A 25860-nucleotide genomic window follows, 5' to 3' on the forward strand; every position below is an offset into this window, starting at 1 on the left:
CCCCACCCCCCCAAAAAAAAGTAACAGGCACAACAGAAAATTAAAAGAACAGCCAAAGTGCGGAGTTCTTAAAAATAAAAATCAGTGGACATGGTTTTTGAAGAATAGGGCCTGGTACCTGCACAAGATAATATTTGGTAGTAACCAGTTTAGTACAAGTTGATAAAATGTTTATATCATAGTTCTGCGGAAGATCTTAATCTGTATAAATCACACTTGATCAACTGTTGGCCTGAGGGTTAAAAGTTACACTTGGAGGAATCTAGATTGCAGAACCACAGGCATAAATAGTCAAGATTTGAGAAGAGGAAGAAACCTGGCGAGGTTGAGAGACAAGTGTACTTAACTTCCCAACATCACTAAATGCATTGCCATCAATTCATAAAAGGTCCCAGGAAATCCACTATCATCATCCCAAGCTGGCATAGCTCCAAAATCTCACCAAAGAAACACAAAAGTAGATTCATTTCCTTCGCTTCTCCCCAAATCACATTTGAAGCATAATGGAATCCTGGAATTTTTTTTGAGAAGGTAACAACTTGTATTCTATTCCAAAGCAAAAAACCAGAACCTGCCACAACAAATTACAGGTTCCTAATTACAATTGTGGAGAGTATAGCAGGAAGATCTTCAATCCTGGAATTTCCGATTCACATGATCGCATGCCTTTTCAAGATCAAGTTTGCACAACACACCAGGTACTCCCTGCTTTATCTTTGAATCCATCACTTTGTTTGCCACCAACGCTGCATACAAAATCCGTTTGCCCTCCACAAAAGCATTTTGTGAAGTAGAAACGACTTCAGCCAACACCTTCTTAAGTCTTATAATCCACTGCGCTCGTAGCTCACTCCCATTTAGGGATGATAACAATGAACGAGGCATTCAAACTCTATTCAAATTCACTACTATGTTGGAACTCAGCAATAGAATTCATCACATTTGTTTTTACTGTATTCCAGCAATGCTAAAAAAAAGCCAAAGAGAAACCATTTGGGGTCGAGCTTCGTCACATGCTCAACACTCCGCCACTCTTTTCCCCTCCTTCTCCTCGATTGCCCTCTCCAACCATTCACCTCCCGTCCGATTAGACTGAACCCTAAACCCCCCATAGTAGGCCTCCACTCCACTTTTTCTTTTAAACAATTTTTCATAATAATCTACAACTGCCCCCTCTACTACTTCCCCCTTTCCCACATGGCTTCTATTTGCTACTGCTTCCCTGTGAAAGAATTTAGTATTAAAGTCCCCCTCCTTCAACCATAACGCTCTCGATAGATGCCTCCAACAAACCTCTTGGGGCGGATGGCCATAAAAGTTATCTAACCTGGGATTTGCTTTCCTCTCCTTCCAAGGCACTTAGGCAAAAGAATACAAGCAATCATAATATTTTTCTAAGGTAGTCAGCACATAACAGACTAGTCAAGGTGACTAGAGTTACCGTGACATTGGCTCAAAGAAACAGCTTCACAAGATTTTAGGTTGATAATGACAATCTTCTGGAAGTAACCTGTTACATAGTGTTCTATTTTCTGGAAATAGTACTAACATGGGATTCTTTGGAGGAGCAAAGCCATGTGATAGATCAATGTCGAAAGCTTTGGTGAAAGCAATTTCAGATTCTGCTTCTCCACTCTTTGTTTTCTAAGATTTTACTGGTGATCCATCTTCATATCAAGGCTCCTCTAAGACTGAGAATTTTCATGAGATATTAAACACCAAAGAAACTTTAAACTGCTGTAGATTTCTCCCATGACTGGAGAGAGGAGGATTGGAAAAGTTACAATTCCTTCTGGTATTCCTATGGAAGCTTACTTTTCACCTTCTGATGCTTCCAATGATAAGGACCAGCCCAGGAAATGTGAAGAAAATCCTGGACTACAAAACAAGTAATCATCAGATCTGTCATAATCCTCAGCATCGGGAAAAGTAAATGGTTCACTGTCATGCCCCCCCAATGTGGGACTTCCCGGCGCGAATCCGGATTTAGTCGGGCTCCAATGTGGGTGCCGGACACCGGGTGGGAAACCAAACAAAAAAAAGTACAAAATTTCAGTTCATCTGTTTTCAAGGGCGTCAATTTCAAATTAGTGTTGAAGGAAACAAAAAGTAAAGTGTTTTCCATCTCCTGTTGGTTTGAAGAATTTGATCAACACTGTGAGAGCCTTGATCTGACAAACTTCTTCCATCATCATCATGATCCATCGGTCAGGCTGAACAACTCAAAGTTTGTTCTGGTGAAATCTGTTTCAGCTGGCACCGGCATCTCTCCACCAAATTGACAAATATATGCCTCAGACGGGGCAATGTCTAATCCTTCTTGGGCATATTCAACATCATTTCTTCAACACAATCTATACTAACAGAGAAGGCCTATTAACAATCAATTGATAGTGGATCACATAAAAAGAACCTTCCAGCATCTAAATGAAAGAATAACCCAAAACCACATACAATTCCAAAGCCACAAACCTTTAGCAACACATATAACAATAGACTCTGATCTATCATGTGGAATTGCTTCTGGTACAGACTTCCCAGGGTATCTCAAATGAACCAAAAAGGACACGGCAATCCTTTGCACCACCTTCATCAACTAAGCTGATGTCTGATGATAAAGAGGATCTACAGCAAAAGCGGCTGTTGAATAGACAAATAAACCATTTATAAAGTGAAAAGGGATAAATTCAGACGAAGAAGAAAATGTCAACGACAAGAAGCATGTATACCATCAAGTTTCTTCACATTAAAAGAATTGAATGATGACTCCAATGTTGATAGAGGCGATAACTGCAATTCGTACTCAAATTGGTTTAGGAACAGGAAAATTATTCTGCAATTGTTATTTCTTAAAGAGAGGAATAGTTTAAAACTTTCTTCCTTGCTCTTTTTATGGGATGGCCTTCCTCCTGGTCATTGTGAAGGAGAAAGCAAAAGAATAACACAAATCGAAAGCAGTGGAATAAATAAAGATGATTATATGGGGATTGCACATTGAAATCGACCATGCCATAATTTTTTGTTTCGTTAGCTCAGATTAAGAAAATTTAAAAATTCTTAAATCCATATTAGGAAAAATTGTAATAGATAATGACGCAAATTCTTGATCAACCATCATGAAAGAAAAAACCAACATCCATATACTTACAAGTGCAATCATAACCCTATTAACTGAACCAAAATTAACATACAAAAAGGGTAAGTTTCTAACCTTATCTTGAGAAGAAACTCTGATATGAACAATGGATGCCAACTAAGGTGATACTTTTGATAACAATTACAGATGAACATGTTGGGACGGAGCAGATGACTAGTTCTTTTAAACAGGGGGTGTGTTTCTATTAAAGCCTAAAGGTTTCTTTTGGAGGGGTGGGTTGGAGAAAAAGAAAGGAAGGAAATAGTAGCATCTCTTTTTTATAGATTAATTAATTTTTAACAACCGGTTATTTTACTTTTTAAGGACGGGATATTATCTCGTCAATAATGTTGAGCAAAAAATGGATTTAACGACCAGAGAAAATAGGTCGTTGTAAGCATATTTATGAAGACTGGATTCATGTCCCTTAGTTTAGAAGTTGTCTTTAAAGTCATAATTACGTTTCCAAATTAAGATGAAATTTGTTGAAGTATCAAGAATATATTGATAAATTTCAAAATAGATTTCAAGTAGGTTCTATTTTTGTAAGGATTGATAAAGTACTAAATAGATTATTCTTTTGAAAACCCAAGCAAATGTTGTAACAGGGCAGCTCAACTTCAACTAGCATGGAAAATTCTTAAGAGGAAGGCCTGGATCGAGAGAAACAACTTGGGGCTCTTTTGGGTACCTAAAACAAGAAAATCTAAAAGAAATTTCTACCGTGCTTCATATCCAAGAATCCATCACATAACTCTAATGGAAGAGCAGTAGACAGAGGTGAAAACTTTTAACTCACATTTGTTATCCCTTAATTCCTTGGCATCTTAATAAACAAACTTTTGGAAATTTCTCGCAATAGCATTTTGGATATAAATCAACCAATAAATTACTATGAGGGTGTTTCGCTAAGCTTATAGGCTGGCTTATAAGCACTTTTTAGCTAATTTACACGTCTCGTAAACCCTCAAAGTGCTTATAAGTTGAATGCTTATAGGCTAAAATCAGCCAAAAGTCATAAGTTGGTCACCCGTGACTTATGGCTTTTCACCTTATAAGTATCTCTAGTTTGACAAAAGAGTTTCACAATTTTATCCTAAATATCTTCTTAATTCTCAAAATATCTTTATCAAAATAAAAGATCCAACTTCATATTCATTCTATATCCGTGTTTTCTCTTTTCTTTATAAAGATACTATTAACTTTGTATTTTTTTTGTCAAAAAATTAAGGGTTCAAATAAAAAGTAACCTATAAGCATTTTTTTACCAAACACGTCAACTGATTATTATTGATTCTATCTTAATACATAACGACTTGTTTACAAAAACAGTTTCCACACTTAAAAACTTATTGGCTAATCCAAACGAGCTCTATAAGTCCTCTTTAACCATTCCATTTTGCCTCCAAATCGAGATATCACCATATAATGCTTACGTAAAAGTAGTCGAGGAGGAGGGTGGGGGTTTGGAAGTGAATGAGTTTCCTCAATTTTGCAAGGATAAAGTGAAGTCAAAAGCGAAAAGTGCAAAAAAGCTCTAAGGTCTATTGGGGCTTCAAGCACAAAGCGCAAATAAAGTGTGGACTTTAAAGAAAAAAAGGCGAAGGGAGAAAAATAAAAATATATATGTTGAGTCCAAGACTAATAACTTATAAGCATGAATGAAAAATATATGAACAAAGAAATTGAAAAATAATTACGATAAAATGAAATATCAATTGTTTAGTGTCGTCTCTTCAGAAGAAGTTCATTGGCAAGGAAAAATATGTTTTAGAACCTTGCTGACAACATTGAAGCACATTAAACGAGACAAAGCGCTCAACATGTTTTGAGCCTCGCTTCAAGGCTTAAGTGCGCCTTTGATAACACTGCAAGGATAATTGGTAGCATTTGTCAATATGCAATAACTTATGCTAATCAATTACATGTTAACTTCGTAGATAAAAGTTTTTTGTAACGATGAGTTTTGTAGTCATATTTTTATTTGGTAACCGAGAAATTGGTCTGGAGCCAATCATTTGGGCTAATGTACAGTACAAAACTCAAAGATGATGATCTCACTTTACTCCATTTAAATACTAGATTAAGTTCACTTGACATAGAACTCAAACCATTGTATTAAAATACAAACCACCAACCTTTGCCAATTGAGCATAGTCATTTTCATCATGTTTTTTGAATCTAAACCTAGAGATGTAACGACTTATTAGGTTGAAGCATATATGCGTATCAACGAACTTGTTATATAAAATTTTGTCTTCTCAAAGTTAAGATGAAACTGTCCATTGTATTGACTCATATACTTAGTATTTTGGTGATTACAGAAGCATTTTGATTTATTTTTTTCTAATTATGTGCTTATACATAATGTCTTTGGAATGTTTCAGTGGGAATGTGGACTTGGAATATTTAGCTCTGGTGTCATTTGAAACCAAAGCAAAACATTCCAAGTTCACAATCTCCACTGAAACATTCCAAAGACATTATGTATAAGCACATAATTAGAAAGAATCACCAAAATACAATTAAGTATATAAAGTCAATACAACGGACAATTTCATCTTAATTCCTAGAAGGCAAAATCTCATATACCAAGTTCGTTAGCACACGTGTGTTTCAATGGTTCAACCAAATAAATCATTATATTTCCAAGTTTAGATTCCAAAAGTATGTTAAAGATACTATGCTCAATTGGCATGGGGCTTGTATTTTAGTACACTAGTTTGAGTTCTACGTAAGTGAACTAAATCTAGTATTTAAACGGAGACCAATATCCCAAGTTGGTCCAATGGGTTGGCTCCAAACCAGTCTTGTTAAAAACGTTGAAGCGCTTGCTAAAGCGAGAAGCGAAGCAATAGGTTGTCGCTTTAATGCCTTGAAGTGACGCGATAGTGAAGAAATGTGTGCTTCTGTCCCAAACGGGAGAAGCGTGCTTTTTATAAAAGCTAGAAAAAGCTCGCTTTTAGAGACAAGCGCTAACTAGGTTTTTCTTTATTTCTGTAAAAATACTTACGTAAATTTTACCAAATATTTTCCCTCCTTTGTCGACTGCGGCTGGAATCTTTGTAAAAATACTTACGTTGGTTCTTCTTCTCTTTCTGTTTCTAGATTGCGCAAGGTATGTAGTTTTTTTTTCTTTTCAATCAGTTGTTCTTGTGAGAAATATTGGAAAAAAATATTATTGAATTGTTGTATAGATATTATTACATGGAGACCCTATTTATAGAACTACAATACAATCCTTTACCAAGTAGGAAAGTAAATACTATTCATATTTCTATTACTATTCCTATTCCTATTTCTATTCTAAGCAGGATTGTATATACCTATTCCTATTCTAACACTCCCCCTCAAGCTAGTGCATACAAATCATATGTATCTAGCTTGTTACAAATGTAATTAATACGCGAACCGATGAGAAGCTTGGTGAGATGTCTACCCGTTGATCACTCGACTTCACAAATCTCAATGTGCTTAGTTTTCTCATGAAATATTGGATTTGATACATAATGTCAGTCAATCTCAATGTGCTTGGTATTCTCATGAAATACTGAATTTGATGCAAAATGCCGATAAAACACAGTGAAAAAATTACGGTGTTGAACTTCCCAAACCAAGCTTGCAAAGACTGTTTTAGACCATAGAGTGACTGAACACAATCGACATACAAGGCTACTAAACTCCCCCCGAGCAAAAAAATTAGGTGTTTACTCCATATAGACTTCTTCACAATGCAACAGTCGCCGAAAGTGCTCAAAATCTAGTATAAAGTATATGGATCATGTTGGAATCAATAGAGGAGTCGATGTTAAACAAGAAAGGTATCGAAAAACTGGTTGGAACATGCTCATACGCCTAAGAAATAAAATTATATGAGTTCAGTAGAAATGATCGCACGGCCCTACTGAAAAAGAGAAATTATATGGGTAGGGTGGGAATAATGGCACAACCCTACGCAAATCAGATTTGAGGAGTCACCGGAAAGACGAATGAAACTACGCAAATCAAAAGGAGTCACCAAAAAGACACATCGTGCTATGCAACTCAATTATGAGAAAGTAGTTCGAAAAAATCCATGGTACTACGCAAATTAAATATGAAAAGTAGTCCGAAGAGATGCACGGTGCTATGCAAATCAGATTTTAAAAAAAGTCATCGAAAGGATGGCACGGTGCTACGCATATAAGATATGAAAAAGTAGTCACCGGAATGATGGCACCATGCTACACAAATCGATATGAGAAAGTAGATGATGGCCTGATGCTACACAAATTAATTATGAAAAAGTAGTCACCGGAAAGATGGCACGATGTTACACAAATTAAATATGAACAAGTAGTCACCAGGAAGATGGCACGGTGCTACAACTTTTGCTAACATAATTGTTGGCGAGACGGGAAACATATATGGGTAATAGCCGTCCGCCGACAGCAAAAGCTCTTCAATTGTTTACCAAGATCATTGAGGTTCTTATACCATGTGAGAAATATTGGAAAAGATTATTATTGAATTGTTGTATCTACATTGTTACATATAGACCCTATTTATAGAACTACAATACAATCCTTTACCAAGTAGGAAACTAAATACTATTCCTATATCTATTGCTATTCCTATTTCTATTCTAACAACTCTCTTGCTATTTCTTCTAATTCAAGATTCCTCTATTTGTAATGCTACTGCGTATGCTCTATTTTTGTTTTGTTGCTCTGTTTTGTGAGAGTCATTGTTCTGTTTTTGCTTGTAGCAAGTTGTATTTTCTTATTCAATATCTACTTCTAGTATCTATTATTTACTTTCTTATCTAAGAATTGAATTTGCCTAATATGTTAGAGGTCTATTGAGTTCTAGTCATTGTTCTATTTTTGCTTGTAGCAAGTTGTATTTTCTTATTCAATATCTATTTCTAGTATCTATTATTTACTTTTTTATTTTATCTAAGAATTGAAAGTTTTGTTAAATATGTTACGTCTATTGAGTTCTTGATCATTTTTTTATGACAAAGGAAACCCACCGCCACTACCCTTTGGGTGAGCTCTTGATCATTTTTTTATGACAAGGGAAACCTACCGCCGCTACCCTTAGGCCTTAGGGTGCGCTAAAAACCCCGCTCCTATGTAATAGCTCGCAAACCACACAAGAGAGGTAACCAACACTAGGCAAGCCCGGTGCGACGAGCTCGACCCAAAAGTCAAACCCCTTGCTTTCACTAGCAAGGGGTTTCGAACATGAGACCTCCAATATGGAAGTCTCAATCCCAAACCACTAGGCCACCCCGACGAGTTTGAGTTCTTAATCATTTATCTATGCATATTTAATATTTTTTATTTTGATACCAAATAGTGCTTTATTTGAAAAAAGTGTGTTTCACTTCACACTTCGGTGAAGTGAGCCATTGTCGCTTTTTTTTCATTTCTCACTTTTCTTTGATTCTCGCTTCTGAACACTACTCTAAACGATCACCAAAAAAATTAACTACAAAAACTCATCTGTTACAAAAGAACTTTCACCAACTAAGTCAACATCATTTACTTCCAAACTACCTGTAACCAGCTCAGCCGCAGCACAACTTTAAATGATGCTTTTAAATGAATTTTGAACCACTTCTGCAACAAACAATATTTAAGAGATGATTATCTATAATCAACTACTTACTTAAAGACAAACCACTGTAACCGACCCATTATTGTCGAGATATCACAGCTAATACTTCCAAACCATCAAGAGTCAAAAACTCTAATCTTACAACACAGCTCATCTCATTGAACATTCACATTTCAAATTTCAGCTAATTCTCTCCATTTCATTTGGCTAAGCATGAACATTAAGTCCTCACAAGAAACACAAATCTTGTACACAAACTAAATTTCACAAATTCACTAATTCTACTCTTTGTACCACTAAGTGAACTCATCTAGGACTAATAAATTCATAGCTCTAATCAACATCTAATGTTCTCCAATTTATCTTGTTGATGCAATTAAACCATATATTCAGGTTGAAGAAATTGGATGCACAGCATAAATTACCACGATTTATAACTGTATCACCATGTTTGACGTGAATTCGGAACAACCATCACAACAAGGTTTACTTAAGCAGATTCTTATCTAGTATTCAATAGCTCATCTCAAGACAAATAGTAACAAATCACTCACTATGACTGTCAAAATTATACACATCCTTCTACTCCAATCTTGAATATTTACGAAACATTGACCTATCAATACAGTCTAGCACTAAACACCAACATTTTTTATATGCAAGCTTCTTCTCTGAATTTTTAGCCGAACCACAAGGATGTTCTTATTTTTAATTCCATGTAGGAAGCACAAAAAAAATTGAAATAAGGAAACAGCCTACGATGTAATTATGGGGAATCAAACTCAGATTTTCGTTGTGGCTTTAAACCCACTAGATTAGAAATCTGATGATCCCACTCTTTGTATTCAATGAATGAAGTAGTCTAAGGACTAATTAATTTTAGTGTTGATTTAACATGTAAAGTTTCCAAATTTACCTTACTGATCCAAATAAACAACACCTTCTAGTTTGAAAAGTAAAGTTGGGTTTAACAGGTGAACTACCAGTACTCAAAAGTTTCATGACCACCCTTATGTTTTTTATTGAGTTATAGTCATGCAGACTTATAAGTTTAGGAACATAAAATTAACCAAACTAAAACTCCTTTCAATTAAGTAAAAGGATTGTACAGAACTTCTGAAATTAGAACACTACATCTAGGGAGAAAGAACCTCTAACCCAAAGAGAATACCACCAAACTTCTCGGTGCGAGCCTCATTGTCCTCTAAGTAGACCTGCTTCACCTTTTGAAACACATGCCAAGTCAGCAAGCTATCTGAGCCAGCCTGATGGCTATTCCCAACCAAGCGATTCAGCATGAGAGTTTCTGCAACCCGGTCCAATCCTCCATGAAGGTACGGGAAAAACATCATCATATACTTCACATCATAAACCTTTTCACCAAAAAAGACCTTCAGCAACTTCAGAAACTCTGTCAGCACACCTGGCAGCTTACAGCCCGTAAGAACCTTAATCAGGTAGCCAAAATCATAAGCACTGTGAAAAGTCACATAAGAAACAGCATCATTGCAGAGCAACCCAGAGGACAACATCAATTCAGCAAACCTGGTGGTATCAGCACCACGAGCACGCGTCTTCTTAAAGTCCAACCCGTGATCATGGAGCAACTCAATGGAATCCGGTGCATGATCATCATGCAACACATCAAAATCACGGAAGTTGAACTCCCAGATGAAACCAAAACCACAGCCAAAGTCCGGCAGGTTACCGTAACCATCAGTCAGAGTGATACCTACCTGAATCAGCTTAAGAGCATCAACATTCAATTTCAGATTGTTGTAGAGCTCAATCGGGTTCTTAGCACGTATGTCCGACCGGTATATCACACCAGGGAACTCTGTATCCATTGAAACAAAAGGAAAACGGTCGACCAAGCTACGGATCAACGAAAACTCAGACTCCAGATTGTTCGCCCAAACAGAACGGATGAAAACAGGTTTTTTCACGGCGGCGAACGGTGGAGGTGGTGGGATGACAATGGCGGAGAACGACATGATCGAGATGATCAAAAAGCTAAGATAGTGATATTTGGGGATTTTGGGATGGTAGGGTTAAGAGGTGATCTCTCTATATATAGAGAGAAAAAAAAAGGAGTTACACTCTATGTGTGAGTGTGGGCCATAATTTTTCATATGATACTCATATTAGAATTTGACTAACTTTAATTCGCGTCATGAATAAGCAATTTTATAATCAAAACTAATAATTAACACTTTTAATGGACTTTGCGTTTTTCATGTAATGTTGGTATTTCGAGATGGGGCTCGATTAATTACGATGAGTGTCCAGAATGCTCCATAGTCAAAGATTGAAAACTGATACTGTTCATTAGTTAATGAATACTCTATAGGATTTGACGAACTTTAATTCGCGTTTTGAATAAGCAATTTTATAATCAAAGCCAATAATTAACGCTTTTAATGGACTATGTGTTTTTCATGTGATGTTGGTATTTTGCGCTGGGGCTCAATTAATCACGATGAGTTTCCAGAATGCTCCATAGTCAAAGATTGAAAACCGACACTGTTCATTAAATGATGAATACTCCATAGGATTTGACGAACTTTAATTCGCATTTTGAATAAGCAATTTTATAATCAAAACTAATAATTAACGCTTTTAATGGACTATGCGTTTTTCATGTGATGTTGGTATTCGCGCTGGGGGTCAATTAATTACGATGAGTTTCCAGAATGCTCCATAGTCAAAGATTGAAAATCGACACTGTTCATTAAATGATGAATACTCCATAGGATTTGACGAACTTTAATTCGTGTTTTGAATAAGCAATTTTATAATCAAAACTAATAATTAACGCTTTTAATGGACTATGCGTTTTTCATGTGATGTTGGTATTTCACGATGGGGCTCAATTAATTATGATGTGTCCCTAGAATACTCCATAGTGAAAGATTGAAAACTCACACTGTTCTTTAAATAATGAATGTGTATTTATTACTCTATTACAGTATTTCGTGGTATATTTAAAAACAATTTATTTCACACATAATTGTATTGTCCATCTACGTGACAATTTATGTCACATTTTTCATGTTTCGATTAAAAGTGTGCATAAATCAATTTAATCGAGAAAAATACTATTGAGTTATTAGGTTAACGGTTTTTAAAATTATTTTAGAAAAAAATGACAAATATACCCCTGAACTATCGTAAATGATATGTAGATACCATCCATCATACTTTTGGGGCATTGGTGCCCCTGCCGCCAAAAAACTGGAGCATTTATACCATTTATACTAACGGACGTACACGTGTCATAATCTTATCCACCGACCCGATATTTATTAAATATCATATTGACGGATAAGATTGTGTCACATGTCCCTATTAGTTAAGTTCTCGCATGAATTCATATAAAGGTCAACTTCAAACACTCTTATCTCTCATCATATAATGAATTAGGTAGCTTATGGCCTATCATTAAAGGTCTATGAGTCTTTTTTCCAATGTCATTGAGTTTTTCTTATTCTGAGTTCGGAGTAAAATGCTATGGTTGTTTTACTGGAATATACCGGGCTGGTAAATTAGGCGAACTTACCTGCTCAATCGGCGATCCACCGAATGGGTTGACGAATCGCTAAATTAGCTCGCCAAATTATCCTGAAAACCCTAAGCTTCTGTCTATTTGGTGATCTAAAGTCCCAATGGGCGATCCACCGGGTATTTTTGGCAAGAAGACCTCCAGATCGCCAATTTGACCGATAAAATTCACTAAAAGGACGTTTTCTTTGATATTTATGATTTTCTTATTTCCTAGAAGGGTATTATTGACCTTTCACCGTAAATCAACTTCTCAAAGTATGTCTTACAACCTAATAATATAATTATACGTATAACAACTCTCAAAACCCTCAATTCTTTTTCTTATAAAGATCAAGAACTCCAAGAAATGGATTTCTCCAATTTCTCAAGATCTAAAGGCTCCAAGTTCAAGATTCTCTTTAAGAATCCTAAAGTTTTCAATCTAAGGTTTTTCTCAACCCTTCATCTCCGAGAAAATCAAAAGAAAGACAAAAGTTAGGGTTTCAAGTCTTCCAATCAAGTTTTTCTTCAAACCTCTTCAAGAGCTTTGTTCTTCCAGGTATGTAAGGCTATCTTAGTGTTGGACTAGTTCGTTCTCATGCCCTACATATACTTTCAAATTAGTAAAAGAGTAATCTAGGGTTCTATCTTTAGATTTGAGTATTCTTGAGATGAGTTGATGTTGAGTTCTTAAGTTCCTGATTCTTTAACTTTTATTCCTAATTATTGAATTGATATATATTGTGCATTGAGATTTATTGAGTTGATTGTTCATGTTTATTCTTCAGCATGAACCCTATCTTTGAGTATTTCATTAAGTTCTTATTGAGAATCTTTTAAAGTAAACATTTTTGTCTTAGATTGATTTTCTGAGAAAACAAGGATGAGTTCTGAGAAAGAGTTTTAAAACATGATTAGTATGACAGTCGAGTATGTCATCAATGTTTAAGTAGTATAGTATCTAGATATGTTATCAATGTTTATGCAGTATGACTTCCCGAGTCATCAATGATCAGATCACAATATGATTTTTGATATAGTTTTGAGAAAGGTTTTAAAACATGATTAGTAGGACAGTTGAGAATATCATCAATGTTTAAGCAGTATGGTATCTAGATATGCCATCAATGTTTATGCAATATGACTTTCCATTATTAATGATCATATCACAATATGATTTTTGATATAGTTTTGAGAAAAAGTTGTCAAATATGAATTGAGTAAGAGTATAAGGGAAGTAAGTATTTCCAAAGGTATTAGTTTTTACATTGAGAAAATAGAAACTTTGATTTCTAAATGAGTTCAGATATATTTCAGAGCAGTTACCTCTTTTAAGAGGTTATTTTGAGTAATTACCTCAAATTAGAGAAAGAATATGTTTTATACATTTGAGCATGAATATATTATTGGGAATAATATTGAGCACCGATATGGGGATAAGTTCAGACAACTCAAAATCCTCATAAATCATGTCTGCCAATATGGGTAAATGATCATACTTTTTAGATGAATCCTTATTGCTTAGTGGATCCACTTTATTGAGGTGTGCTATATCCCGACAAGGTACATGACAGTTCTGTTAGCGTGGACGAGACACTGTATCATCACGTAGCTCATAGTGATGGTTGTCGATTAGGGAATCTCTCAATTAGAGTTAAAGTGTATTTTGATATATCATTTATTATGTTGAGTTCATAGATGAGTAAGTATTTTGTAAAGCTCTAAATAATTTAATTCATTTATTTCATTATATTCAACTTGAGTATATTTTATCAATTGCAGTCCTTTCATTAAGTTATTTCGCTTCGGCTATATTACATACTCCTACATTCAATGTGCTGATGTAATTCTACCTGCATCTTTTTATGATGCAGATACACGTGTTTAGAACCATCAACTGACGTTTCGTTGAGATCACTGTACACTTCAACTAGCTCTTGGTGAGCCTCCTTACATTCCGGAGGACTTCACATTTACTTTCTAGTTAGTAGTTTTAAGATGTCGTGGTCTTATCCCGACACCTTTCTTTAATAGTAGAGGCTTCATAGATAGATATAGTTGTCTTTCAATATTTACTTTTCCCTTGAGATATTTTTGCAAACTATTATACTTATTTTATTGTGTATTTTACAGACAGTTTGAGTTGAGTATTTACTTTGAGTTCAAATGTTAAAAATTCTATTTTTAACCCATTTATCACTTGAGTAATGTCACACCCCAAACTAGAAGAGGCATGACAAGTACCTAGTGCCTCACTTAACCGAGTGAACCACTGAGACATAAAGAAAATGATACAACGAGGGCCAGCAAGGCTCTTAGAATAACATAGTAAACAAGAAAACTGGACTGATAAGGACACAACATCATCAGGAACATAGTGAAAGGACTAGCAAGCCGACAAAGTTGCAGTCGAAATCATGTATATAATAAGCCGACAAAGCTACAACGAAAAGCTGAAAAGACCCAATAGAATATGTCCACAAGTTTCTACGAATACTACAACTCAACTTCTTGGGAAAAGTCCCCAAAAACACCAACAATCATTTACAACCTTAAGTATGCAAAATCTATAGACAATAGCCACTAGCTCCAAGAAGAATGGAGCTTACCAACCCTAAGTTGAGACAACACACCTATTGTGAAGGGTGATCGAGACCTCTTTCTTAACCTGCATCATGAAATTTAGCGTCCCCATGCAATGGGACATCAGTACGAATGAAATGTACTGGTATGTAAGGTGGAAAGTAGAATCACAAATAATTGTTGTAAAAGGGTAATAAAGATACCACCTGAAACTAAAACTCTGTTAGCCTCCATGGCCAACATTGAACCTCATAAAAAAACAAATATACATGGTATGCTCGTGTACTCATATGTTGTGAATACATATATATAAATGCAAATGCATGACATACCTAACCAAATGCTAGCAATGGTGGTGCCTTCCGGTAGCGAACCGACATCATATTCGCCAATTTATGGCCATCTGTGTATCATACATATAAACATAGGCAATAGGCCCCATACCTCCCGATTATAGCTCGGCAGTAGAATGCATAGCATGCCATGATATGAACTTTGAATGCACATAGTAGGCCATAAAAGAACTTAGCCAATCTTGGCTTACAAATACTCATATTCTCGTAATCATTTATGTACAACCTATAAATGTGTCATGAAACCTCATATATTGTTAGAATAAGCTTGAACACTTGATTCGACTTTAGAAAGGGATTTAAATTGGAAGATGTTCACAAGGTGATGTAAGAATCTACTCATGACTTTACTTAACTTCCATACGACAATTTAGGCCTACAAAATTCATAATAGACTTGAAACTCTTAACTCGACTTCAACTTAGAAAATTAGTCATTTAGGAATTCAAAAGAAGACTAGCAAACTTAACTTGATTTATGAACGACTCCAATTTGGTAGTAGTATGGTCCTTTTTTTGAAACAAGATTATGTGACGAGTATATAGACAAAGAATAGTGTAAAAGATTTAGTGTTGGTATGGTTTTCAAATAACATTTTCGTAAAAGCTTCTAACAAGGAAGAATTCCTTAACAACTCCCTAAAAAAAACATACTAATTCTCCAGCATTTCAGCCTTACCATAGGTGAACATATAACTAATAGACATAAGGAATATGAAACTCAATGGGAAATTAACCTTAACCATCAAAAAAAACTTCACAATATTAATTATAAGTGTGACAAAAATACAATGAAGCTAAAGAATACAATCAGCTGACATCCCAATGCCCTTCGCAAAGGGTCTCCCTAGCAACAAAATAGTAGAAATGGCTCATTCGACAATTTGTAATTTTCAGGATTCACGCAATATGAAAAAGAAGAATTTTTGCCTTAACATACCTTGAATAAGGGATTGAATCTTGTTGTAACTAATCGATTTTCTTTAGAGGATCACATACAGGGTCGAAGTAGGTTTCCTAGCCTATCCTTTTCAATGCACAAGTGTGACTACAACAATTTAAGAAAGCATTTAAGCTTGTCTTATATTTAAGAAAAGAAAACAAGATAAATAAGTATGTGTGTTTAAGTATTCATATATATATATATATATAATTGCAAAATAGTAGGTTAAGTACATGTATCTTGGTTAGGAAAATTTGATAAATGTTGTTGTATATATTCCACAAGGTGAAAATGAGAATAGTAGTAGTATTTCTAAAGGAATTTATATTTATACATATAAAATATGTGAAAGGCGGTGATTATTGTATAATAAAAAACTCCTTTAGTTATATTAATAAAATATTGATCTCCAATTTTTGAAATGTTGAATATGGAATGCATATTGTAGTACTACTACTCCACTTCCACGTGGAAGTGGAGGTGGCAACTTTCAACAATTCTTATCGCATTATGCATGCATTTAGGATATTGCATAGGTTCGTGATAAAATATATATATATATATATATATATAATTTTTTTTAAATATACCACAATTATAACAAAAATATTTTTGAATAATGCCTAACTCATATAATAATAATCTATTGTCATTACTAGGCTTACGATCTTCATTAAATTATTAATAATTTATCAAATTCTTACAATATAAAAACACATACAATTTATCATGACTAATGAACTTTTTTATAAATATTTAGGACATTTTTAGAAAGAAACTAAAAATATATTTGTACCAATTTCAACTTAAAACCTATGTTTTTTAACACGAATGATGTAACAACTAAACAAACAAACAAAAAAATTCTTAAATTTAGACTCTTAAACCTCTAACACTGTACCAAGAATAATTGTAAACACATAGGGTATTACAAGTAAGTCTTCCGCTAAGTAGTCAGTTAGGTCAAGGATTCGCTTGGGGACCAGCAATGATTCTCGAGTGCCGACCACGTCCAGGGTGTAGGCTCGGAAAGTGACAATTTTGATTGATTTGATGTTTTGGATGAAACATACCATGATATTTCATATTTTATTAGTTTAATAATATTATTGTGATATATTAATATTTTCTCCAATACATTAATGTTATAATATTTAATTACTATATTATTCAAATTTTATCTCGATTATATTAAGTATATTATTGTTTTTGTAATCATTATATTATTATACTTCAATTTTTTTGATCCAGCATATTTGGATGTTAAGAAAACAAACAATCTTAACTATTCAGTGTTCAGATACATATATAACATCTTAATCATTCTACGTGCATTTAGATTCAGATATCTTAATATTAATGAGAACAATTATTGGGTTATCGATTTGATTTATGGTTCTATAATTTTGATTAATGGTTAAACTGATAACCCAGTAAGATTATATTAAAATTACTATATTACTCTTAATTTACCATGACTTTAACATTTTATCAGCCTTGTTTCCCAAAATATACATTACTTTCGGTCATAAGCAACACAAACTAGCCTCTCTGACTCTCTATTGCAACATGTTCTCTCTTCTCGACACAAACTAGTATTATGTGGAACATTGAAGGTGAAAATAGTGTGGGTTATATCTTTTTCCATTGTTTTTCATGTGATATTTTGTATTCATTTTTGAGTTCGACTAATTTTAACTTGCGTCATAAATAAGCAACTTCATAGTCAAAACTTGAAACCGACACTTTTAGTTGAGAAGTAGAGGACATGAAGTGATGGAGGTGAAAATTGTGTGGGTTATTTGTAACGATCCGTCCTGGTCATTATGACTTGGCCAATGGTGAAACAAAACTTTTTGGATAGTAACTTAAAAATTCTAATCAAGGCCACAGAAAAAATCAGAGTGATGTGAGGTCTATGGATATACGGAAATGGATGGGTGGAAAAGTCTAGGCCATATTTACATTTCTAGTAGCCAAGACATTAAGGAACCCGTATAACTTTACGAAATCAAATTTGAGTGAGTAAAACTCTTGAAATCGGACTAAACGTGAAGGGGACAGTTAGGAACGTCATGGGAATAAGGTATAACAGGAGCGCGCAGGCGCTATAGTGGTTGGTCGCTATAGCGAGTCAGGTTGCTATAGCGGGATAAGTTGGGATTTTATGCAGGAAAAATCTCAAAACCTTCTATTTTTGGCATATTGTTCTTGAGGTTGAGATAGGCGAATTAGGGCAGATTTTATTCAATTTCCACCAAATTTTTTGGTAAAGGTAAGTTTGTTACTTCCCTGTCTTGTAAATTGATTTTTAAGCCTTAGAATCTGGGATATTACTCTTGCGGGAGGATTTTGACCTGATTTAATAGTGGGAAAAGTCCTGGGTTGGCTAGAATGATCATGAATTGGCCTTTAGGGGGGAGGGGGGGGGGAATAGAATTTGATTATAATCTGGGTATAATTAGGTCATTTTTATTGAATATTGTGTTTATTCATTTTTTAGACCAAGAACAAGCTAAGGTACTGAGAAAAGGGAAGGCTCGAGTTTTTTAAAGCATTCAGGTTTAATTCAAGGTAGATGATAATTGTATGTTTTTCAATTTATGTATATATGCATATCTACTACTCTATAATATTACTCGTATAATGCATGTTGAGAAAAACATAAGGAAGAATATGAAATGACATCATGTTGATAATCTCATGCAATGAACCTATTTACTTTACTTGTGTTTTCAGGTGTTTTTGTTCGTTGTGATTGTAATTGTACATGTTGTTTATGATTTTTGGTTGTCTCGAGTATCACGTCAATACAAGAATATTAACGGTAGCTTGAATACCACGCTTGGTATAAAATACTAACTATGATTGGCTAACAGGTACCGCATTGGTACACTAACAATTTGTGTGTGGGTTCCTTGAGAGGATTATTTATGGAGTTTTTGGCTAAAAGCATACTTAAACTATACCCCCAACTTAAACTACATCCTTAAATTACCATTCTTAACAAAAACATCCTCCAAGTATTTAAAACTTAACAACTTCTACCCCTCTATTAAAATTTGTCAAAAAATTAGCAATTTCCATACAAAAACGTATGCAATTCATACTATTCTCATAAAAAAAATCTATAATTTTATTTCTTGTTGGAAAAAGCTTCCAAAAATAAAATAATTTTTTTTTTTTGAAACCCTCGTTTGCTGTTAAAAAAAACAATGTTAGGACGGTGTGAATCTACAGGGAGACATGAACTACTCTTCTCCTTTACCAACTGAATGAAGTTGCAACTTAATTTCACACCATCTTCACCTTGCAAAGTCAAAAAATCATTAAATCAATATTTTTTTGGGGGTAAATTGATAGTTTAGGTGATCAAGATTCAACCGATTTTGATCTCTAGTACTCGAATTTCATTTTCCATTATTAGAAGTAAAAATCTCCGATCAACACCACTTTTTATAGATTCAGTGAGAAGAAAACATTTCAACTGAGAATTCTTTGATATCAAATCAAATGAAAAGTAAATAAAAACAAAATTGCTAATTAAAAAAAAATGCAAAATGTTGTTGCTAAAAAAATTCATAATATTGTTTTAGATGTATGTAGAATGAACAAAATTAGTTTATTGGGGTGAGTTAGGGAGTTTTGTTGAGAGTAGTGTGAATCGTACATGTTTTTGTGAAGAATTTGGTATTTTTTGATAAATTTAACAAGATGATGAAAGTTGTCAAATTTTAAATATTGAGGGATGTTTTCTGTTAAGAAAAATAATTTAAGGATGTAGTTTAAGTTAGGGATAAGCGTCTGAAAAATACCCCAACTTTGGTTGGATTTGCTGTTGCGATACTAAACTTTCATAAGAACCTATTACCTCCCTAGATTATTTAATACCGTATTTTTTACCCCTGAACTATTTAATAGTGTATTTTAAAGGTATATATGTGCCCACGTGGACACATTACTATTTATAATTTTGCATTATTTTTTATGTCCACGTGGGCAAATATATATGTTTAAAATACAGTATTAAATAGTCTAGGGAGGTAATAGGTCCTCATGAAAGTTTAGTATCGCAACAGCAAATCCGACCAAAGTTGGGGTATTTTTCAGACCCTTATCCCTTTAAGTTAAGGATATAGTTTAGCGATGTTTTTGGCCAAAAAATCATCAGTTATGTGCAATTGTGGTTCCCTAAGATGACCGGTATGTGTAATTGTTGTTCCATGAGAGGACCGAGTTATTTCAATTGTGATCACGTGGGACATGTTTCAGGTATTGGTTGATTTAGGATATTGTGATTGGAGTCTATGTGTTCGTAATTGTTGATTATATGTGTTGGCCTATGTTTGCTATGGTTGAAACTAGTCGTGTGATTTTGCAAGTACACTGTAGTTGTGTACTGATACTGTACCTGTTCTTTTCTCATCTGATACGAGACCTCAATTAAGGGACGCTTGACTTCGGATCCAATGGTGAGCTACTCTTCCAGGGTACAATAGATTCTTCTACAATTTTCTTGTCCATCTTTTCGAACATAGATTTTAGACAATTAGATATATGTTTCTAGTTTCGACATTGCATCCCTGTTGTTGAGTAAATAGAGTTCTGGTACTACGACTTTCAGTTTCTTGGGGTTAAATTTCGCATAATATTTTGGTAATTGACCGAGTTTATGGGAACTTGGTTCATTATGTATTCTAAAATGGTTTTCTTGGTGTGTTTCTATAATGATTAACTTTAATAAATGATTTGATGGGTTAAGTTGGGTTATTAGTTGGTTCTCCCACTTAAAGGTTAATGCGGGTGCAACTCACCAAGAGTCAGGATCATGACACTAGTATAGCTTTTCCCATTGTTTTCCATGTGATATTCGGTATTCGCTTTGGACTTGACTAATTCTGATGCATGTCCAGGATACTCCATAGTCAGAGATTGAAACCGACTCTTTTAGTTAATGATGAAAGAGTACTTGTCACTTTGTTACAATTTTCTGTGGTATATTTAAAGATAATTTATTTCGCATGCAATTGTATTGTCCATGACGTGACAATTGATATCACATTTTTCACATTCCGATTATTGATGTGCATAAATCGATTTAATCAATAAATCAAATCGAAATAAACACTATAATTTATCGATATTGGGTTATTTACTAAAAAAATGAAGGAATGAAATTTAGAAATGATAAATAACATAACAATAAACAGAAAATAAAAGTAAAGTTGTAGAAATTTTATCTATAGTTGGTAAAAAGAGAACCTGTAGAAATTGAAATGAAATAAACTTTGGCTCACAAAGTAGTTAAATTCACAAAGTAGTAAACTAATTTTTATAGATTTTTTATTTATCTACTTTTGATTGTTATTTCACCGCAGTTTATTTTTTTACAATTTTAGTTAATTTTTTTTTATCTAATAGCATGAATAAGAGCAACAAAATGCAAGTTTTTATATACTAAATAAATGAATAAAATTTTGTGCAAAATACTAACTTTACAAGTATGTTATCTCATAAATGAACACAATATCAAAAATAATTTTATAGCTATCAAAATAAGTGATGCAACTTTATAGATAAAAAGAAGGCGGAATGACCTGGGAGCTAGGCCCTCGTATTTGGCTTCGTTTGTAAGTTGAGCCCTTGTACTTCTGACTTTGTCAACTGAACCCTTAAACTCATTCAAACACAATATTTTAAACTCCTTTCTCATCAGATGTGTGTGCGTGTATTACACTCGTTTTGCACATGAAATTCCACGTCATTTTTAATGACACATCAGTATTATTATTATTTTCAATGACACATCATAAATTAAATATTTAAAAATAAATAATATTTTTTAAAAAGGTGCAATTTTTTTCTCTCTCACTATACTCATTTTCCATATTCCCTCTTCATCTTCTTCCTCCCCACCCTCTACCCTTCACCCCAAAAATAAAAATCACCATTTTTCATCTTCTTCACACTCAAATTTTTTTCTCAATGACCAAATGTGATAGATTATAATTAGCTCTTACACATACTTTTAGGTTCTATTTGTTAGATTTGGTAAAAAGATATATCAAGAAAATTTCAAATTGAAAAAATAATAATATGTTTATAAGTAAATTCAAGCAATAGATCTTCAAAAATCAAATTTTAAAAAAAGCTTTATATTATGATTATGGTAATGGAGATAAAAGGAAAAAGGTGGGGCTGGGGGTTGGGCTGAAGAAGAATAAGAAGAGAGAAGGGGTCGGGGTGGCGATGGGTTGGGTGGGCGGAAGAAGGAGTTCTTGATTTTTTTTTAAATTTATTATTATTGTTTTGTCTTATAATTCTGAGATTTTTAAAATTAAAAAATTGTATTCACTTGCTTCAAAACGCATGTGATCACGCGTTTGTCAAGCTCAGTCATTTTAATGCTACATAAGTTCGATCAATGGTCAGAGGGGTTTAAAAAATAGAGTTTCATCATGTTTAAGGGTTCATTTGGCAAAGTAACGAGTATAAGGGTTCAACTGACAAACAGATACAAGTACATGGGTCTCTCAGGTCATTTCGCCTAAAAAGAAAAATCATGTTAGGAGGGGGGGGGGGTGGTTGATATGACCTAAAACTGAACTTATGTCTTACCGGTCATAATTATGTTTTGCAATTTTTTATTTATGTCATCGTGAATTTTCTTGCTCATTCTTTATTACTTAAAGTGCTGAATGACCTAAAATTAAAATCACTTGGAGGGACAAAATTTAAATAGAAAAAATTACATAAACACACAACTTAAGATATCATAATCTCTAAAATTTCATACCATTTTAAAAAATTACAAAATCTCCTTTCGGATACATCCATCCCCTCTTTGATATATCCCTATCCCCTCTCAGATACATCCTTCCCATTACGTAATGTATAATTTGTAATGTATCAGAGAGCAATGAAAAATATGAATTTTTTGTAATTGAAGAAACTTCCGGAATAAGATGTAATTAGCCCCAAATGTATGAGATTTTTATACTTTATACATATAAATATCACCCTAAAATAAAAATATTCACTCAATATGGGTTGATTAATAAAATTAACCATTTTAAACTTAAATAAATTGGATAAATCAATAGGGCAGTTAGGGGTGGGGCGGGGGTAAGCCTTGACCTATTAATATTTTGGTTTGTCCTACTCTATTTCGTTTAGCATTTTAAAAAAATTAATCTGCCTCTCCCCGCCCCGCCCCATTACAATAACAATGCAATACCCCAAAACCATCAAGTTACATGATTTTTTAGTTGTATCAACCTTGATAAATTTGAGAAATTTCAATATTGGTAACTGTCGGAAAATTTAGTTACGTTGTATATACATGTCAAATTCTATATTTAAAATTGGATATTCTTAACAAAAGCTATGTCTTTGACACTGCGATGATGGATGTCCATTTGAATGAAAGAGTTTCGAATTTGAACCCAAATAACAAAGTTTTATTTGTTTGATAAAATTTCTGAAATTGCTAGTATGAATTGAAGGAGTAAACTTGAAATTTTGATTTTTTTTTTGCATGTAGCACACTTATTATTCCGTCACAACTGAAACGTAGAAAAATAACAAATCACACCTTAAATTACTACTATTAATTAAACACTAACTTACAAAACAACAAAATTCTAAAAATATTACTCCATTAATTTTAAGTGACGGTGACTATATAATAAAACCAAGAAATGGAATAAAATTCCAAATAGTACTTTAACACCTTGTTGGATGGTTGTTATATGTTGTATTATATATATTGTTAGTTTAAATACAATGTTTGTTTTGATAATTACTTAAATTATATTATATCGTATCATTTAAATCTACTGTTAGGTAACGATAAAAACTCATTTTATGTAACGACCGATTTGGTGTGATCGTGTCATTATCTTAATATTTTCTCCTCATTTTATATTTATTTATTATTTAATAGTCATATTTCATCTTTATCCAATCTTTTCATAGCATATCTACCTTGTATCCTACTTTTCTTGTAGGTTTATAACGATACAATCTATCCAAACATTAGTAAAAAATTTAGGAATCCCACAATGTAAGGAGCAAATTACATTCTATCCCTACTCTTTTCTAATTTACACAAATCCCCTAAAATTGTTGTCATTCGAATACATCACATTTGATACATTATACAACTAGTTTGTTGAGATTAAAAAAGGAAATTAAGTATAAAATTAAATGTCAGTTCCCCAAATCATGCAAATCAAATTGATGTCAATCTCTCCCAAATAATTGCTCCAAAGAATTCAAATTTCAAATTTTCTTCCCTCAAATCTCTCCCAAATCGTAATAGATTAAAAAAAAATCGGCAATTTTATATAGTTATGTATCATATAAGAAAAACTATGAATATGATATACATTGATTTATTTATAAAACAATGTTACAAATACTTAACAACATGTGTACAATATCCGATACATAACTATGTTATATACATAACAAAGTTATGTAACATATACATAACTATGTTATATACATAACTTCATATACATAAGTATGAATATGATACAAACTGATTTTATTATAAAACATTAGTGTTTATGTATCAATAGTAGTATTTGATAGTGTCTACAAATACATAACATTCTACTAATTGAATAAGACTTGGTGTATGTATCAGTAGTAAAAGATAACGAATTTTGTAATAGTTGTGTATCCAATACATAATTATGAACATGATACATATTAATTTGTGTTTCAATAAATTAGGGTTATGTATTAAAACTAATATTTGAAAACGATATATTGTACATAATAAAATTATAATGCATCATAAAGGTGAAACTAACGAATTATACATTAATTTAAGAATCAAAATGAACTATATATATTTAAAGATATGTTGAAAGCAACAAAAAATAAAAAAACAACAACAATTTGATTTGCTAAAAGAAAAAAAAATGACGAAGAAATCCTTCCACACTCTCTCCTTTCTCTGTATCAATTCTTGTAGTTTTTTTTTCACTTTCAACAATGGCGTCACCCATGGATCTCGACCCAAAGTCCTTACCGGAGTCACCAACAACTCTTGATAAAATTATAATGTTAATGTTGAAACGAATGCATTATACATTAATTTAAGAAAAGCAACAACTAGATACATTAAAAAACAGAACCCATATGTATCAGAAAAAGATAAACAAAAAATCGAGAAAAAAGTCAACAATCCGATCTGCTAAAAGCAAAAAAAAAAGGACAAAGAAATCCTTCTACACTTTCTCTTTTGCTATATATCAACTCCCGTGACCTTTATTCATTTTCAATAATGACGTCACCAATGGATCTTGACCCAAAACCCTTATCGGAGCTACCAACAACTTGACCTTTTATCCCTTTTTTGGTCATTTTTTTCACAATCGATTTTGAAACTGAAGATGCATCCATTTCGACTAAATTCGTAGATGAAAAAATTAAAAAAGTTTAATACCTGATAAAGTGAAAAAAAATAGATGAAGAAGAAGACGAAGAACTACCTCTTCAATAACTTGCAATTGATAAACATGAAAGAAAAAAATTGAAATTCAAAAATAGAGCAATAATTCGTGATACCATAGAGTTGTCACTAATTATTTGTTGGGCTTTCTTCAGCCCAATTTTGAATGATTTGTTTTTTTAAGTTTGATATATTTTTTTTTTAAAAGAAGGAGCCGAAAAATTGAGGTTTTT

At 33.3% G+C, this 25860-nt stretch overlaps 1 protein-coding gene and 1 long non-coding RNA gene across 4 annotated transcripts in view; both read right to left on the reverse strand.

Moving 5' to 3' along the window:
• The window catches only part of LOC102586820 (uncharacterized), a 13306-nt gene extending 8520 nt beyond the window's left edge, over positions 1 to 4786 (reverse strand). For 2 of the 3 annotated variants that reach the window (XR_367375.2, XR_367374.2), the window contains exons 1-3: positions 2730 to 4786; positions 2473 to 2640; positions 317 to 2354 (exon numbers count right to left, since the gene is read on the reverse strand). This is a non-coding gene — a long non-coding RNA (uncharacterized lncRNA). Of the gene's footprint in view, positions 1 to 316; positions 2374 to 2472; positions 2641 to 2729 lie in introns of all 3 variants that reach the window. The other variant, XR_001473554.1, reaches the window with a different exon arrangement.
• A 4940-nt stretch (positions 4787 to 9726) lies between these two features.
• On the reverse strand, positions 9727 to 10796 carry LOC102587385 (probable CCR4-associated factor 1 homolog 11). The gene has a single exon (XM_006348432.2). It carries the CDS (start codon positions 10732 to 10734, stop codon positions 9877 to 9879), a length of 858 nt encoding a protein of 285 aa, XP_006348494.1. The 5' UTR covers positions 10735 to 10796; the 3' UTR covers positions 9727 to 9876.
• Between the last annotated feature and the right edge of the window lie 15064 nt (positions 10797 to 25860).

This window comes from Solanum tuberosum, unplaced genomic scaffold (assembly GCF_000226075.1).
Source record: "Solanum tuberosum cultivar DM 1-3 516 R44 unplaced genomic scaffold, SolTub_3.0 scf00098, whole genome shotgun sequence".
Lineage (NCBI taxonomy): Eukaryota > Viridiplantae > Streptophyta > Magnoliopsida > Solanales > Solanaceae > Solanum > Solanum tuberosum.